Raw genomic sequence first — 19,022 nt, 5'->3', positions numbered from 1 at the left:
GTAACTTTGTAAAACAAAAAAGAAAATGAAGTTAGTCTGGCATGACATGTTTTTGATGAAACCAGGCTGGCTCATTGAAATAATCAATTTCCTTTCCGAAGGTTCCCCAAGAATCATGAATGATCTGTTCTAAAATTTTCTGAGGAATCCAAGACAATCTTATAGTCTTATAGACTTAAAGCTGGAAGGAATCTTAGAGGGCATCAAGTTCATTTAATGGCGGAGGTCATTGAGGCCCAGAGAGGTTAAATGACTTTTATAGAGTCATAGATTTATAGGCTCATAGATCTTAAAGCTAGAAAGGATCATCTAATTCAAACCTCTCATTTTATAGATAAGAAACTGGGGTCCAGGAAAGTTAGATGTCTTTAAGTACACACAAGAAGTAAGTGATGGGGGTGGGATTTGAACCCAGGATCTCTCAGTTCAGTTTCAGTACTTTCCACTATACCATGCAGCCATGCTGCTACATTGCAAATAAGTACTTGAGGCAGAATTCAAGCCTATGTCTACCTGACTACTTGTCTAGCACTCTATCCATATTGTCTATCCAAAAAAAAAGTTATGTTTATTGACCTTATAGTTTGCAGTCTCTTCCCTATTTTGAAAATCAGAATATTTGTACTTCTCCAATCATGTAATAACTCTCCTAATATTATTGAGTGGTTCAGCATATCTGACAGTTCTTTCAGTATTCAAGGATATAATTCTTTGAGTTAGGTGACTTGATTTTTTTAAGAACAACTCAGTATTCTCTTTTTATCATCTTGCTTATCAATTCTCAATTATTTTGTTTTGACATTTGCAGTGCAAAAAAATTTGACTTTGGCAAAAAAAAACAAGAACAAAAACAGATTTGAACATCTATGCCCATTATTTATCATAGTTATTTATTATTACTCAATTTAGCCTGATTTTTCCCTAAAATGCTATACTTGAGACTTGATTGCCTCAAGGGATTAAAGGTTCAGACTACTGACTTAAATTTCTAAAAGATAATAACTAGGGCAAAGGAAGTTCACTCAGATCAATCAACTCAGAGGCATCCTCAATGTATATCCTTGTATTGAATATTCTTCTATAGCTAAATAAATCTCCACTTGTTAATTTAAGAAAATTATTAATATCTTTTCTTCATACAAAGTTTCTCTTGTCTTCCTACCCACCTAACCCCCATACAAAGCCATGCCAAATAAAAAAGATTTTTTAACGGAAAATGAGGGAGAAAAAAATGAATCAACAAAACTAATCAATACCCAAAAAAGTCTGAAAAATATTTAAGTATTCCACCTCCCTGAAATTCCCACCTCAGGGATTGGAGAGGAATGGGGAGGAATAGCTTTACATAACTCTTCTTTAGGATCTCTCTAATTCTTTGCAATTTTGCAACATTTAAAAAATTATTTTGTAACTATTCTTTCTACATTGTAGCTATTTGTATAACAGTGGTCTGCACTTACCTTATTTTTTTTTCTATTATGATCTTAAATATTACAGTCCAAAGTCATTTAGAATGCATTGTGAAATATGATGTCACTAACAAACTGTCTTCTGTGGGGTGTACGGGGAGGGAAATGAGACTGGGGGAAATTTGTAAAATTTAAAACAAATAAGTTTTTTAAAAAAGAAATATTTTGTCAGGTGTTGTTCTAAACCTAATTTCTGCCAAACTGCATTTCAGTTTTCCCAGTAGTTTGTACCAAATAGAGAATTCTTTCCTAAGGAATTTGTGTTACTGTTTATTGAACATTGCACTACTGAATCTCATCATTTCTGGTTGTTCTTTGTCTAGTCTGTTCCATGGCTATATTTCTCCATTTTTAAACCCATTTCAAATGGTTTTATTGACTGCTGCCTGGTTTTTCTAACTGCTGCCTTGTGATGTAGTGTGTATTCTCCCTTTATCCCTACCATTTTTCATAGTTCTTGATATGCTAAATCTTTTACCACTCCAAATGAATCTTCTTATTAATTTATGGAGTTCTATAAAGTATTATTTGGGCAGTTTGAATGCTATATCATTAAAACTGTAAATTAACTTTGGTAGTATTATATTGGCAAGGCCCAGCCATGAGTATTGACTATTCCTCCAACTATTTAAGTATCCTTTATTTTTTTAAAAGGAGTACTTTGTAAGAATTAATAATGATGGGGCGGCTAGGTGGCGTAATGGATAAAGCACCTGCCTTGGAGTCAGTAGTACCTGGGTTCAAATCTGGTCTCAGACACTTAATAATTACCTAGCTGTGTGGCCTTGGGCAAGCCACTTAACCCCATTTGCCTTGCAAAAAAAAAAAACCTAAAAAAAAAGAATTAATAATGATGACAGTAACAACAGTAGCTAACATTTGTTTAGCTCTTTAAAACTTTCAAAGCAGTTTACTGAGGCAGGAAAAAAAATTAAGTGACTTGCCTTTGGTCAAATATCCAGTAAGTATATAAAGTTAAATTTGAACTCACATCTTCCTGACTACAGGTCCAATACACTGTGTCAAATAGCTGCCTCATTACAATGCCTTAATTTACACATTTTTTTGTGTGCTTAGTAGATTGATACCAGGTATTTCATGTATTTGATTGTTTTTTGGGATGGGGTTTCTCTTTTATACCTCTTAGATTCTGTTAATATTATATTAAATGTGGTTGATTTTTTAAAGATTTATTTAATAGCCTGAAATTTTGCTGAAACCTTTATCTCAATTAGTATCTTTGCTGATTCCCTAGCATTTTCTAAGTAAACCATTGTGCTTATCTCCTCTTAGCTTATTTGTATGCCTTTAATTTCTTTCTCTTGAAATTATAATTGCTATGATTTCTGGAACTACATCAAATAATATGGAGAAAATGAAATTCTTTTTTCTCCTTGTATTTATTGGGAAAGTTTCTGGTATATCTTCATTGAACATGATACTTGTTTTGAATTTTAGATACATTACCCAACAGGTTTATATTTGCTACCTTAGTAGCATTTGACCTATTGGGAACAGTTTAATGCAGAGACCTGTGCTCTATTTGTATTGTTGTATTGTCAAAGTAAATATTTACTTTACATCTGCTATGTGTCTACCACTGCTTAGTCAAGCAAACAATATGGAATAATAGACAATGGTCTAATGATGTCATTTTTCTGAATTTTAGATACATATTTATAACATATTAGGAAAAGATATCTTTATGACTTTATTTTCTCAGGTTTTTAGTGTAAATAAATATTGTAGCTGTCAAAAACTTTTTCAGCATACATTGAAATAATCATAGTTTTGGATTTTTTGGCTTTTTTTAATCACTCAATTTGCCTTTATTAAGTAATTACTATTTGCCAGTCACTATGCTAAACTCTAGAGGTACAAAGACAAAGGTTTGAAATATTCCCCATCCTCAACGAATTTACACTCCAGTGGAGTAGACAGCATGTATGCATATTATATAAACAGATTATATATATAATGAATATAAAGTAACTCTCAGCTAACAATAGAGAAAACTGATGGGATTTTGTTTTCTCTGTCAAGGAGAATGATTTTTGTATTGGAAAGGAGAGAATAAAAATAGATAACAGATACCCAAGTTCATCAGGTAGAATGGACTCATTTTACAAGAAAAGATGAGTTCTCTCTTCAGGCAGTGTCTTTGGGTATAGACCAATTGATGACTTATTAAAGACGCTCAAAAAGGAACCCTTGACAGGCATGAGATGTCCTTTCCAACTCACAACCTGGGGTTCTGGCATTGTCTCACCTGGCAACTCTGGGCATTTCTGGACCATTTACATTGTTTGAAATTCCTTTCTTATACTAAGGGAGAATTGGCCAACACAAAATCTTAATTGCTGCTTCAGGAAGCATTTCAAATAACTCATGTTTACATAAACAAAATATTTCCAAAGTCACTTCTTTTTGGCTTTCAATAGTCAATCACAATTAATGTTTGAACAATTTTTTTCTGAATAACACATATTGTAGGAAACAATTTTGCAAACATCATTCTACAATGGATCATGCCTTTACCACTGTACATCTGACTGAAATCAATGCAGAGAATACCAGACTCCACTGTGTTTGATCTTTGTTCATCATGACAAAAACCTTTGATTCAGTGAAACCCTCCCTATAAGGCTCTTTCAACAAGATATCTCCCAAACCAGACACAAAAATTATATCTAGCATTTCCATAGCACTTTACAAATATTACCACCACTTTGAGATAGATGGTATTATTATCTCATTTTACAGATGAGGTAACTGAGGCTGTCAGAGAGGTTAAATAACTTGTTTATTGTCTTACAGCTAGTAAGCTGATGCTGCTTTTGAACTCAGATGTTCCTGACTCCAGGTTCAACCCTCAATCTATGGTGCCACCTAGAAACCATCCAAGGGTACATGAATGATACAACAGAACTGTTCAAACAAACCCTGATCATAAATATCAGTTGAGACATAAAATCAATCAGTTGACAAGCATCTATAAAGCATTTACTAACTGCCAGAGGCTATGCTAACAAAGCAATAGTGAGTCCTTCCCTCAAGGAATTTACAAGCTGATAGGGAAGACAACATGTATATTCATGGGCACATAGGATAGATGGAAGGTAACTGCAGAGGGGAAGGTATTAGCAGCAAGGTCAAGAAGTTTCTTGTGAATGGCTTCATGCAACCAGCACAGTGTCATCCACAAACTACTATATTTCCCCAAAAACAAGACCTGACTTGATTTTTCCAGAATGCTCATAAGTCCTACCCTGAAAATAAGCCCCAGTTAAGATCATCAGTCAGAAAAATGCATTTAGTACATCTTTTCCAATACACCACAGACATATTGAATTATAAAACAATAATATTAATATATAATTAAATAAAAACAATATTAGTGACATTAATGCTTAAATGATAATATAAATTATAATTAAGTATTGTAAATACCCAAGTGGGTACCCTTGGATATGAGGTAAATATAAGCAATTGAACTCAAAACTTATTGCTGAATGTCCAATCAGAGAACAGACACAATGTACAAATAACATGCATACTTGATAATGTCTGAATGGAAAGAAAGGCCCACTTCTAATCATCACTAAGGACAAGAAAAATATGATTGGACATATTTCAGGCATTTATGTTCTTGAAAACAAAAAAGCCTGGTGCACACAAGTGGGGTGATTGAATGCTGTCATTTGTTTTGCAAGGTGGCCAAAGAGGTCTGCTAGTCTGGGATTCAGCCAGCAACATGAAGAACTTCCTTCAAAGAGGAATTGGAATATTGATTCCTGCAAGAAAGACTGCCCTTGAAAACAATCTCTGATACATCTTTTGGAGCAAAAATTAATATAGGACCCAGTCTTATTTCCAGGGAAATACTGTATGTCTACTGAAGGGATTATGACATCCAACTGAAGGAAAATCAGCTTGCCCACCAGTATAAGTATGTCTGGAGACAATAAGACAAATGAACAATGAGTTGAACCCAGAGATGGAAGTGGGAGAGAGACTGTCCTCAGAAAATTGCAAAGCTCTGATAATAACCCCCATCACCACTTGGAAAAGAGGTCCATCTTTTTAATAATAACACTAAATTGGAATGTAAGCAATGGGTCACTATCTGAAGAACTGAAAATGAGGATCCTAGCAGGCAATGAAGAGGTACATAGTAGGGCTTTAACACATACTGGGAAGGACCTCTGAAGAGCCAGAGTCCAAGCTGTCTATAAGGAGATGTTTCATAGGGAAAAAATGGGCTGATTATGTGTCAGTAGTGACTGATGAAGACAGATGAACAGTTGTATTAAGTCACTTGTATTGTCTAAAGGTCAGGAGAAATCAAAACAGCATCCAGCTCATTGAGATTTATTCTGCCAATTTAATGAGACATCACAGACAAGAGTGGCATAAGACAGGCAAATATGGAGAGGTTGTAAATGTTATGTACTGCCAGAGGAAACATCTAAATGAATGAGATAACAAACCCATTTCAGTTTTTGCAGACAGCATATACAAGCTGAAGGAATTGTTAAAGGAAAAGAAAATTCCTTGAGGGCAGAGACTGTCCATGCTTTGTATAATTCCAGTATCTAATAGGCACCTAACTCCTTTTTTAAAAAAAATCTTATTGAATGATTGAAGTTAAAAAGACTTTTTGCTTTTATTTTGGAAAATTTGGAAAAAGTACTTCCCAACTCCTTATTGTTAATAAGAATTAAAACATATGATTCTCCTCTTATACATTGAAATTCATTGACAGAAAAGAAAAATGAGTTATGACTTCATAATTTGAAACCAACACTATCCATGTCATTTTTTATATGTGTTCACTGTATCTGAACTGAATTGTCCTTTTCTATTTTATGTACATTAAGGTCATTGCTCATACTGTGCTGCAATGATTCACATGAGACTTCCCATGCTAAAAGAGACTACTTCTGTTTTTATGTTTCTTAGGAAAAAAAGGGTGACTAAATTTGATTTCTATCTTCATTCAATATGGCACTTACATTAACTGGGTCAAAGTCTAACAAATGAGAAAGGTACTTTATGGTCTTAGCCAATACAAAATTATTTTTACTTTTAAGAAATATTTCCTGAATTTAGACAGAAAAAAATACTATAAGCAAATTAAAAGATCAAGGACTAGTTTACCTGTCAGATCTATGGAAAGGGAAGCAGTTTATAACTAAGGAAGAGATGGAGAACATCACTAAAAACAAACTAGATGATTTCAATTACACTAAATTAAAAAGCTTTTGCACAGATAAAACCAATGTAACCAAGATCAAAAGAAATGTAGTAAATTGGAAACAATCTTTACAACTAATGATTCTGACAAAGGACTCATTTCTAAAGTATACAGAGAACTGAGTCATATTAAAAAAAAAAGCCATTCCCCAATTGACAAATGGTCAAAGGATATGCAAAGGCAATTTACAGATGAGGAGATCAAAGCAATCCATAGTCACAAGAAAAATTGCTCTAAATCATTAATTATTAGAGAAATGTAAATTAAAGCTTCTCTGAAGTACAACCTCACACCTCTCAGACTGGCCAATATGACCAGAAAGGATAATGATCATTGTTGGAAAGGTTGTGGGAAATCTGGGACACAATTACACTGTTGGTGGAGCTGTGAACTCATCCAACCTTTCTGGAGAGAAATTTGGAACTACACCCAAAGGGCAACAAAAATGAGCATACCCTTTGATCCAGCAATACCACTACTGGGTCTATACCCTGAAGAGATGATGGAAAAGGGTAAAAACATCCTTGTACAAAAATATTCATAGCAGCCCTGCTTGTGGTGGCAAAGAATTAGAAATCAAGTAAATGTCCTTCAATTGGGGAATGGCTTAGCAAACTGTGGTATATGTATGCCATGGAACACTATTGTTCTATTAGAAACCAGGAGGGACGGGATTTCAGGGAAGCCTGGAGGGATTTGCATGAACTGATGCTGAGTGAGATGAGCAGAAACAGAAAAACACTGTACACCCTACCAGCAACATGGGGGTGATGTTCAACCTTGATGGACTTGTTCGTTCCATCAGTGCAACAACCAGGGACAATTTTGGGCTGTCTGCAGTGGAGAATACCATCTGTATCCAGAGAAAGAGCTGTGGAGTTCGAACAAATTTCAAGGACTATTCCTTTTAATTTAGGGGAAAAAAAACAGATATTATCTCTTATACTTTTTGTTTCTTCCTTAAGGATATAATTTCTCTCTCATCACACTCAATTTGGATCAATGGAAACATGGAAACAATGTAAAGACTGACAAAATTGCCTTCTGTGGGGGTGGGGGTGGGGAGGAAAGTAAGATTAGGGGGGAAATCGTAAAACTCAAAATAAATAAAATCTTTAATGGAAAAAAAGAAATATTTCCTGAAAACAATCAAATCTTGTTTTTTTTTTTGCAAGGCAATGAGGTTAAGTAGCTCACCCAAGGCTATACAGCTAGGTAATATTAAGTGTCTAGGGTCACATTTGAACTCAGGTACTCCTGACTCCAGGGCTGGTGCTCTATCCACTGCACCACCCAGCCACCCCAAATCTTGATTTTTTATAAATAATTTTGTTCCCTACAAAGAAGTTATCAAGTTATATTTGAATTATTTTAAAGAGAATTTTTTAATGTTCAATTTTTTAAAATTTTGTATCTATATTTGATTCCATTTTTTTTCTTTCTGCAAGGCAGTGTGCCCAAGGTCTCACACTTAAGTATGTATTAAGTGTCTGAGGCTGGATTTGAATTCAGGTCCTCTTGACCAGGGCTGGTGCTCTATTCATTGTGTCATCTAGTTGCCCCTCTCCATGCTTGATTTCAATTTAACAAATACTTCCTGTCTTTTATATTTCATAAAAGGTTGTTAGAATCCATCAGGTTGAAGAATTTTTTCCTTTGATAGTTCCATTTTAAGCTAGCAATAGCAGCAGCAAATTCTATTTCACTTTCTCTGGATTATTTAAAATCTTGATTTGGTTTTCTGTGACTTGGACATTTAATAGTTTTTGAGGGTATCATCCCTTCATTCTTTTTTCCCGTAGTTTTAGTTGTATTAACTGTGTATGTAAGTTCTAGTAATTCTTTTTTATTTTTTCTGGTTATGTTGTAATTTTACCTTATTCATTTGTTTCTTGGTTGATTTGATTTTCTGTTCTCATCTAAAGCTTAATAATTCGGATGTGTTCTTCAGTGGGACCCCATCACCTACCAATGAATTGAAAATTTTTTCCTTTTCTATTCCCCTGTTTGAATCATTCCCTTTGCCACCTCATCCATTCTACCATAACACTTCTAGATACATGCAGATTCCCTGTCCCAGTTCCCTCTGTTCTTTCATTCTCTAGTTGAATGATACCACAGCAAGCAGAGCCTGCATCTGTTTGCTTATGTCTTCACTTATTTCACAAGGAGGGTAGGTTGGTGCTGCTATTTTTTGCCACATAATGATGGTATGAAGGCAGGGGCAGGATGGGCTGGCAGAGACTGAAGCAACAGAAATTAAACAACTAAATGGATTCCAGAGCACAAGTTCATGGGCTGGATGGTACCATTATACCAGCCCTATGCTAGTAGGGGCTGGTGTGGGAGGGGGCAATGAGTAAGGATTTTGAATTAGTCTCCTACTGTTAATCCATCAGGTTGTTGTCTTGTTAGACTTCCCCAGCACATTATCCTTTAGAAATAGTTGCATTTACTTTACCTTTTTTAACATAATTTTTGCATTAGGGAGTTTTGACAATTCTTGTGGATTGGAGAATATGTTTAGTCCTCCATCTTATGGATCATGCACTATTCCTTTTTTTAAATTTTTACACAACCCTTGAGTCGTTTTACTCCAGTATCTAACATAAAGTACCTCAGGATTGTAATGAATCAAGCCATCTCAGGACAGAACTCTGATTCCTCTATTTGTTGCCAAAAATTTGTGTATTTGTATGTGTGTCTATCTGTGTAAAATATTTATACATATATGTTTTATTACTGACTCCTTTATCAGTATTTTTTTTCTGTCTCTGAATATATCAGTGTGTCACATGCTAGTCTTCTTTCATTATAGTGGTTCTCTGATATCTTGTTTAGGGATGGTACAAAAGCAGTCTTTGGGGTGGTTATTATCAGAATGGCCTCTACCTATAGGAAACTGGTAAACCCCAAAGAATAAAACTTCATGTCTAACATATTATCTGTCATTTTATTTTAGCCTTATATTTTTAAAGTTTACAGTTTTGGGGTTCGCACTTTCCATGTCTATATCCCGGCTACATGTGTTTCTTATGTGTCCACAGTTGTACCCTGTTCACACCTATTCCTTTCATGAGATCTTTTCCACACATGTTCCTTAATGTGTTCTACAGTCCCCCCACCAAATATCGTGTGTATATTTATGGGAAAATGTGAAAACTGTTTTGCCAGGATTTTCTATGTTATTGTTGTAGTCATGTAATTCCTCTATGTCTTAGTGAACTCAGGAGGAAATGGGCTTCATGGGCTTTGGGGAAAGGAGGTTTAAAGATAGACTTATGTGGGTTTACTTTAGTGAAGAACTCATCAATTTCTGATTCAGGAAGGTGAGAAAAGTTTAGACTTTGATCCAAAAGTTGCACAAATGATGTAACAAGTTATCATAAAGTTTACAAGTTGCTACAAAAAGTCCACAAACTACTAGTATTCAAGTTTACAAAAGCAGCTAGATAGTGAATTTCTTACAGGAGTTAATAGTTTCCTAAGAAGGTAATAAAGTTAAGCCAAAAGAGATGGTTGAGAACAAAGAGCTAAGAGGATATTACAAGCTGGGAAAGGAGGTGAGTAATCAAGTTAAAAGGAAAAAGGGAAAAGAAAGGAAGCTTAGATCAACATAGATTCAGCGGCATGGATATGGATTCATACTGGTCCAGCAACATGGGGCCAGAATACAAGGATCAGCTTAAAGAATGGAAAGGAGAGTAGAGAAGCTGGAACATCAGCCCAAGAAAGTCCTAGACCCTGCCTGGGTGCATCTTTGCTCAAATATACTTCTGTGGTGGGTAGGACAAGTGTGGTGCTTGAGAACTGGCTTTGCACCTGGCTCCACATATTCTATAATGTGCATGCTACAGGGGTTCCCCAAGGAGTGGCTAAGAAAGCACTCATTGAGCATGAGCAGTGTCCTTTCTACTTGCTACACTTTCTCCTACCCCAAAGGATGTGACCAAAAAGTCCAAAGTGGCTTAGGAAATGGAGATCGCAAAAAGCCTGTACACAATGAGAACAACCCCCACAATACAGAAAACTTTCAAAAAGATTACATTTCCCTATGCCCAGAGTTTCCCTGCTTCATTAGTAGGTGGACTTCAAATATTTTATATATTCTGAATGGAATTTCTTTTTTCATTTCTTCCAGTGGGTTTTGGTAATATACAGAAAGGCTCATGATTATTGTATGGGTTTATTTTAAATCCTACTTTACAGAAGTTGTTTCAATTAACTTTTAGTTAATTCTAGGGATAGAGGTTCTTACTCTATTCTCACTTTTTTTTAGGTTTTTACAAGGCAAATGGGGTTAAATGACTTGTCCAAGGCCACACAGCTGGGTAATTATTAAGTATCTGAGGGCAGATTTGAACTCATGTACTCCTGACTCCAGGGCCACTGTGCCACCTAGTCACCCCATTCTCACATTTTTCTAACATTGTTGTGGGATTTTTTTAAAACATGGATAGTGTATTTTGTCAAAAACCATTTTTATATCTACTGATGTAATCATGTGATTGTTATTATTTTTGTTTTAACAGAATCTGTTTTACACACACACACACACACACACACACACACACACATACACACACACAGACATATATTTTTTTTTTCAAAGATTGATGCAATCCTGCATTCTTGGCATAATGTTAACATGGTCACAAGTGTATTATCATTTTAATATGTCTATGAAGCAACATTTTGATGAATTTTTTTGAATAGACAATCATTTGAGATGAATAGTCCACGATTTCCTTTCTCTGCTATTTCTTGCCCTAATTTAAGTATTAAGAATATATTTGTTTTAAAGAAGGAGTTTGTTGGGATCCCTCTTTTTCCTCTTTTCGCAGTTTAGGTAATAATATAATCGTTTTCTGAATGTTTGATTTCAATTCATATATAAATCCACCTAGTCCTAAAGTTTTCTCCCCATTTTGGTAATACATTTATAATTTGTTCAATATCTTTTTCTAGGATGATTATTTAAATTCATTATTTCTGGTCTGCTTATTCTGGATACTTCACATTTTGTAAATATCCATCCGTTTTAATTGTTATATACTTATTAACATATTATTGGGCAAAATAGTTTCTAATAATTATAATTTCCTTTATTTTTCTATTTGTTGAGAATACTTTTTTATTTTTTATATTGGCCATTTGGTTGTCCTCTCTTTTATTTCTTTTTTTTCTTTTTTAGTTTTTGCAAAGCAATGGGATTAAGTGATTTGCCCAAGATCACACAGCTAAATAATCACTAAATGTCTGAGGTCAGATTTGAATTCAGGTCTTCCTGATTCCAGGGCTAGTGCTCTACCTAGTTGCCCCCTGTTGTCCTTTGTTTAAAAAAAAAATCGCATGAGCTAGTAGTTTTTTAGTTTTTTTCAAAAGCAATTCTTAGTTTTATGCTTTTGTGCTTTTAATTTTATTAATCTTTTCTTTCATTTTCTGAATTTCTTAAAACTTAGGTTTTAAGATTTGTTGTTTATCAGCTGTTTTTCACTCCATTTCTTTTTTCCTTTTATTGATGACACTGTTTGGAGATAGAAATTCCTCAGCACTACTTTGGCTGTCTGTATCCCAAAAGTTTTAGCATATTTTCTTATGGATATAATTTTTCTTACTATGCCAATCAATTAAATGGCTTTGTTTTCAGCTGATTGTGTCATCTACCCAATTGGGTTTTTTTATTCATTTAAGACAACGGGGTTAAGTGACTTGTCCAAGGACACACAGCTAGGCAATTATTAAGTATCTGAGATTGGATTTGAATTCAAGTCCTCCTGACTCCTGACTCTATCCATTGCTACCTGGCTTCACCTACTTAATTGCTAATGGTAAACTAATATGTGGAGGGTCATGAGCAATGCTTTTGAGTGGATGACTATACACAGAAAATGTCATCATAGAATAGCTTTATCTGAGGTACCGACATGTAATTTGGAACACATTTCATTTGATCTTATCAATAGGTCTAGGAATTCCTATGAGGTAAATGCTACTGACATTCTTATCCTAATTTTACAGATAAAGAAACAGGCTAATAAAGTTTAAGTGATTTGTTTAAAGATACATAGCTAAGTGACTTTAGATCAAGAGTCTGAGGTGTTTCAAACCTACATCTTACAGACTTCAAATTTAACACTCTTTACACTATGCCCCAATACCTCTCAAATGAAGAAATCCCTCCTCCTCCTCCAACAAGAAATGGCAGAATCTACATGCCATTTAAGACTAGTAGGCAGAAGGCCTTCTATAAGACACCAGAAAATAGGGGTGGCTCTGCATTGTTGAGAGTATGATTTACTCCTATGCTTTTCCAAGAAGTCCTAACAGATACTACACTGATCCCATGGTTGTTGCCAGGCATGGTGTTACTGGATAAAAGGATGTGGGGTTTCTATCTGATTCCAATTTTAATTTAAATCCTAATTCTTTTTCATAGGATGATAAGGACAGATTCTACCTTGTTCTTTTAGCTTAAGGCTTCACACTTACCCTGCTTTTCTCCTCTTAAAAAGCAGAAGCCCTTAATACACCCAGCTACTAGATAGAAGTGGGGAGAATGACCCTTCCTAAAGGAAAAAACTTTTTTAGCTTCTCTAATCTTTCAAGCAAGTTGTATTTATCTCTTTTTGTCTTTTTTTTTCCCTGCAGAGACTTGGCTAGAAAGAATTCTGAATTCATGAGGGCCTTGAAGTTTGAATTTTTTTTTCAAAAAAAGAAAACCAAAACTGTATTTCCTGTTTTCTGAGAACTGAATCTCTTTCAGGGACTTCTTCCCACTTTAGGGCCCTGAAGTTTATGTAATAAACTGCTTAATTTTCAGTGGGTGTAAAGAAGTTATGCTCTCAAACTCATTTTAGGGGAGTTCTGCTGTAGAAACCTCAAAGCCATTGGAATATAAATACTTGCAGGATTTTGAGGGTACCTAAAAAGTTTTTAATTCATTAGACAAAATCAAAATAAAGAACAAAATCTAAGCTCAGAGGGTAAAGCCATTGTCCATAAACTAAGTACATCCCCCATTCACAGTTCCAGGGTACTTCAAAGGAGTGGGGGGCTGATTCTCTGAGGCCAGTAATGGGAGCCCCCCAACTGATACACTTTTCTCCTGAGATTATCAGTTGAGAATCATTTAAGATAGTCAGATTTAAATTGTTTTTAAAGAGATAAGCATCTCCCTAAAAGTCTGTAATACTTTCCCATGAGTACATATAGACTCCAGAGAAAAGCTTACTCTCTAAACTTAGAAAGTTAAGTGAGGCAAAGGAGTAGATATCAGCTCCTGGTTGCTGGAAGTCCTTTTCTCCCATTTGTGGGGTGGTCAAGAAGTTTTCCTTTAGCATGGGGAATCTATGTCCAGGCTGAACTTGGTTCCTGATGTTGACTCCATTGTCACATCATTCAGGAATGCTGTTAAGGCACCAGTGGGAGGAAAGGTGGTCCAGCATCATCTGGATCCTTTGAAGCTCTCAAAGTCCATTTCAAGTCAAGGAAAGAAGAGAAAGAGTTTTGGATAAGACCAAAGCCTTGATCAAGACCTCCTCCCAATGTAGTTCTTCCTTGGGGGTGTGCTAAAAAAGTCACACTTGGTCCAACTCCTGGAATTCTTTGATATCAGCTAGCTTGATGCTTTTATACAGGACTAAGGAGTGATGAAACCCTGACTGATTAGAACAGAATTGCTGTCAGCTATCATTTCACATCATCAAAGATTTAAAGATTTCATGCATTCAAGACTAAGTTCTATATTGAAATGTATTGCTTGGTTTTCTTATGACTGAGGAGGGGTGACATAATAGTATATAAATATCAACTTCATCCTTATATATTGATAAATATTATCATAATGTCCCCAAAGCAGGAAAAGATTTAGCCATGTGACACAAACACAATAGATTCTCCTGGGTTTAATTTAGATAGTATAAATGTAAAGGGGAGGAGATTTAATAAGGCAGAGATTTTTCTCAAAGCATTTCTGAAGTAATATCCTCAGAAAATTTTCTAATTGTCCCATTACAAGTCTGGTTCAAGGAGGCTAGCCTACCTACAATCATTTCTCCAAGGAGGTAGAACTAAAGGATGGTGACTACACAATCACACTTGAAGGACAGTGTTGGGGGAAAGGGACATTCAAGAATGTCAGCCAGAAAGAATGGCTAATTATCTTGTTTACCCAAACACACCCAATACTAAACTGAGCCCAACTTCCTTGATGGTTTGCTATCACCACATCCTTGTTTGGTCTTTGGCCTCACTGAACTTTTCAGGAAAAACTTGATACATGGTGGGATGATCACAGCAATTTTATAATTAAAATTTTCTGGAAATCAGTTAAATTCTATCATGTTATTTAACAAATACCCGAGGTAAAAGATGAACAATCACCAAATTCACAAATTGTGCTTCATTTTCTTTTTCTTTAAATTTTCCTTTTTATTAATATCAAATTGGCAAATACCAAAAAGCATGAAAATTTCCCCACACAAAGAAGAGAAAAAATCTTTAATTTTCGTGTTCAATGGATAAAGTCTTGGGACTGGAGTCAGATTTAGACATTTGCAAGCTTTGTGACTCCAGCAAAATCACTTAAATTCTCAGCCTCATCTTCCTTATCTGTAAATTGGAAGTAAAGATAGTACCTGCCGGCCAGAGTCATTATGAAGATAAAATGAGATATTTATAAATCATGTTGTAAATCTTTAAAGAACTCTGAACCAGTAGATAAGTTTTCTTGGGTTTCCTCTTAATCTGCCCCTTTCATCATTTCTTATGGCATAAAAATATTATTTTTACATCAATAAGTTATAATTTATTCAATCATTCCTCCAATTTATGGGCACCTCCTTAAATTCCAATTCTTTATAACAACAAAATTATAAAAATTTTTGTGCATATAAGCCTTTTTCCTCTTTGATTGATCTATATGAGTATATACTGAGCAGTAGTAGTGGGTCAAAGGGCATGTGCAGTTAACTAACTTTTTAAATATAGCTTAAAACTGCCATCTAAAATGATTAGATGAGATCAATGCATACCATGGAAACAATGTAAAGACTAACAGACTACTGTCTGTGGGGTGGGTAGGGGAAGGGAAGCAAAATTGAGGGGGATTGTGAAATTCAAAATAAATGAAATCTTTTAAAAAATATATCATCAACATAGAATGATCAGATGAATTCCCAGTTGTATCAGCAGTGAATTATTGGTTCTCTTGTCCTCCCACATCACCTCCAACAATTTTCACTTCTATTTTTTTGTCATCTTTGTCAATCTGCTAGTTATAAGCTAGAACTTCATAGTTATTTTAGTTTGTATTTCTTTTCTTTTTTTTTTGCATTTCTTCATATTGTTTGCCCATTTATCTACTGAGGAATGACTCTTGTTCTTATATATTTGAGTTAATTGCCTATATATCTTCTTCATAAAAGCTTGCTGATGGTTTTAGATAGATACTACTTATCATTTTAAAGAAAACTCCACTTATTCCTATGCTCTCTAGTGTTTTTCTTAGGAATGGGTTTTTATTTTGTCGAAAGTTTTTTCCTCATATAATCCAAGAATTCCCAAAAATCTTCTCTACCACAATTTGGAAACATTGATTCTGTGGGGCTCAGTTTTCCTTATAGTCCAACTCTCACAGCTATACATTGCTACTGGAAAAGTCATAGCCCTGATAGGTTAAGGTGATGTCCTTGCCTTTTAGTATGCTGTCTATATTTGCCACAGCTTGGAAGATGGGTGCTATTATTATCCATATTTTATACTTGAGAAAACTGAGGAAGACAAAGTTTTAGTGCCTTGCTTGGGATCACCCAGTTGGTACGTATCTGAGGCTTTGTTTTAACTTGAATCATCTTGGCTCTAGGCCCAGCACTCTATCCATTGTGCCACTTGCTACATCAACCAGGTTATGAAGCTTTGAAAAGCAGAGTATTTTTTGGTTAGAGAAATGCAAATTAAAAAAACAATGAGGTATCATCTCACACCTATTAGATTAACCAAGATGAGAAAAAGGGAAGATGATCATTATAGGAGAGGGTGTGGGAGAACTGGGACATTGATGCAATCCTGGTGGAGTTGTCAATAGATTTGACCTTTCTGGAGAGAAATATGGAACTCTGCCCAAAGAGCAATAAAACTGTTCAAACCCTGTGACCCAGCAATTTCAATTCTATATCTATATCCAGAAGAAATTGTAAAAAATGGGAAAAGTCTTCCATGTTCCAAAGCATTCATAGCAGCTCTTTTTGTACTGGCAAAGAATTGGAAATTGAGGGAATGCCCATCAATTGGGGAATGGCTGAACAAGTTATGGTACATGAATACTATGGAATATTATTGTTCTATAAGGAATCATAAATGGTCATACTCTAGAGAAGCATGGAATGACTTATGGGATCTGATGCTGAAAGAAGGGAGTAGAGCTAAGAGAACAGTGTACACATCAACAACATTATGAGATGTACAAGCCTGATGTAAGCAACTCCTCTGGACAGTCCAGAAAGCTAGGCCAACTGTATTTGACTGGTTATGGACTATATTATCACCAACCAGAGGAAGAAAAACAACGCAAAACAAAACACACAGAAAAAAAAAAAACAACCCTTCCAAATATGATGAACACTTTATAAAAATTGTCTTTTATGTATCTTTCCCTTAATCCTAATTCCTCATGCCAAAAATTACTAATTTGTAAATATGTTTAACAAAATATGTATGTAAAAAAAAAAGCAAAGTATTTTGTATTTGATCCTGGAATAAGGAGTCATAGGATCTATTAAATGTGTGGGGTCGAGGGGGAAGGGAGGGAGGGAAGGTGGGAGAGTGGAGTGTAACAGTCAGACCTGTATTTCTTTTTAATTTTTTTTAGGTTTTTTTTTTTTGCAAGTCAATGGGGTTAAATGGCTTGCCCAAGGCCACACAGCCAGGTTAATTATAAAGTGTCTGAGGCCGAATTTGAACTCAGGTACTCTTGACTCCAGGGCCGGTGCTCTATCCACTGCGCCACCTAGCCACCCCTCAGACCTATATTTTACAAAGAGTAATTTGTTAGGTGAGTGGAGTATGCACTAGAGAAGGTAGAGACTAGAGGAGAGAGCTCAATTAGAATACTATTTTACAATAGTGCAAGCATGAGGTGATAAACCTGCCCCAGGGTGGTGGCAATGTTACAAAGTTACAAAGGCAGAAAGAGAATATGGCTACAGAGTGAATATGAGGTTGAGAAAAAGTGAAGAGTCAAGGACACTTGGGTTGTAAGCCTCGGGGACTGAGAAGTTAGGGATGCCCTTGAAAGTAATTGGGAAGTTTGAAAGAGTAAGGGATTGGGAGGAAATATAATGAGTTCAGTTAGGGATATGTTGAGTTTAAGGTATCAAGGTGATATGCCATTTAAAAAATCCAATAAGGTGCGGCTAGGTGGCGCAGTGGCTAGAGCACCGGCCCTGGAGTCAGGAGTATCTGGGTTCAAATCCAGTCTCAGCCACTTAATAATTACCTAACTGTGTGGCCTTGGGCAAGCCACTCAACCTCATTTGCCTTGCAAAAACTAAAAAAAAAAAAAAAAAAAAAATTCAATAAGCATTTGTAGATGGGAGCCTGGAAGTCAGAAAGGAGCTAAGAGCTTGATAATAGATCTGAGAATTATCTACACAGAAATGATAATTGAATCTATGGAAGCTATTAAAATAACTAAGCAAAACAGTATAAAGAAAAAACCTAGGTCAGTCTTGGGGTCATTTATGGTTAGTGGCCACAACATGGATAAAGATTCATTCAGAGAAGAAGACAGAAAAGAGAAGTCAGAAAGGGAGGAGGAGAACTAGTAGAGAGCAGTATCAAGAAAATATAAAGAGGAAAGCGTATGCAGGAGAATATCATGATCAATAGTATCAAAGGCTATAGACAGATCAAGAAGGGTGAAGATTGAGATAAGGCCATTAAGCTTGGTAAGTAAAAGAACATGGATAACCTCAGAAAGACCAATTTCATTTGAATGATGAGGTTAGAAGGCAGATTATAGAGAGATGAAAAGAAAGTAAAAGGAAAGAAAGGGGAGGCAGCAATCATAAATGGATTTCTCAAGGAGTTTAGACCTGAAAGGGAAAAGAGATGTAGAATGATGGCTATCAACAATAGATTGATCAAATGAGGGTTTTGAGGATGAAAGAGACATGATAATATTTGTAGGCAGTTGTGGGAGGGAAACTCTCATAGGGACAAAATAAAACAAAGCAAATAATAAAACAGGATTCAAAATTCCAAAATGAAGAGGAAAATGTCACAGTAAGTTGAAT

General features: G+C 35.3%; 1 protein-coding gene across 1 annotated transcript in view; it reads left to right on the top strand.

The window, feature by feature from the left end:
- Positions 1-10,241: 10,241 nt before the first annotated feature.
- Positions 10,242-19,022, top strand: part of IFNGR2 (interferon gamma receptor 2) — a 44,906-nt gene continuing 36,125 nt past the window's right edge. The window contains exon 1 of the mRNA XM_074210471.1: positions 10,242-10,289. Coding sequence (XP_074066572.1) covers positions 10,242-10,289 — 48 coding nt within the window. The remainder of the gene's footprint in view (positions 10,290-19,022) is intronic.

Source organism: Macrotis lagotis, chromosome 1 (assembly GCF_037893015.1).
Source record: "Macrotis lagotis isolate mMagLag1 chromosome 1, bilby.v1.9.chrom.fasta, whole genome shotgun sequence".
Classification (NCBI taxonomy): Eukaryota; Metazoa; Chordata; class Mammalia; order Peramelemorphia; family Peramelidae; genus Macrotis; species Macrotis lagotis.
Note: the sequence above shows the minus strand (reverse complement) of the source record. Positions and strands in the feature narration are given on the sequence as shown.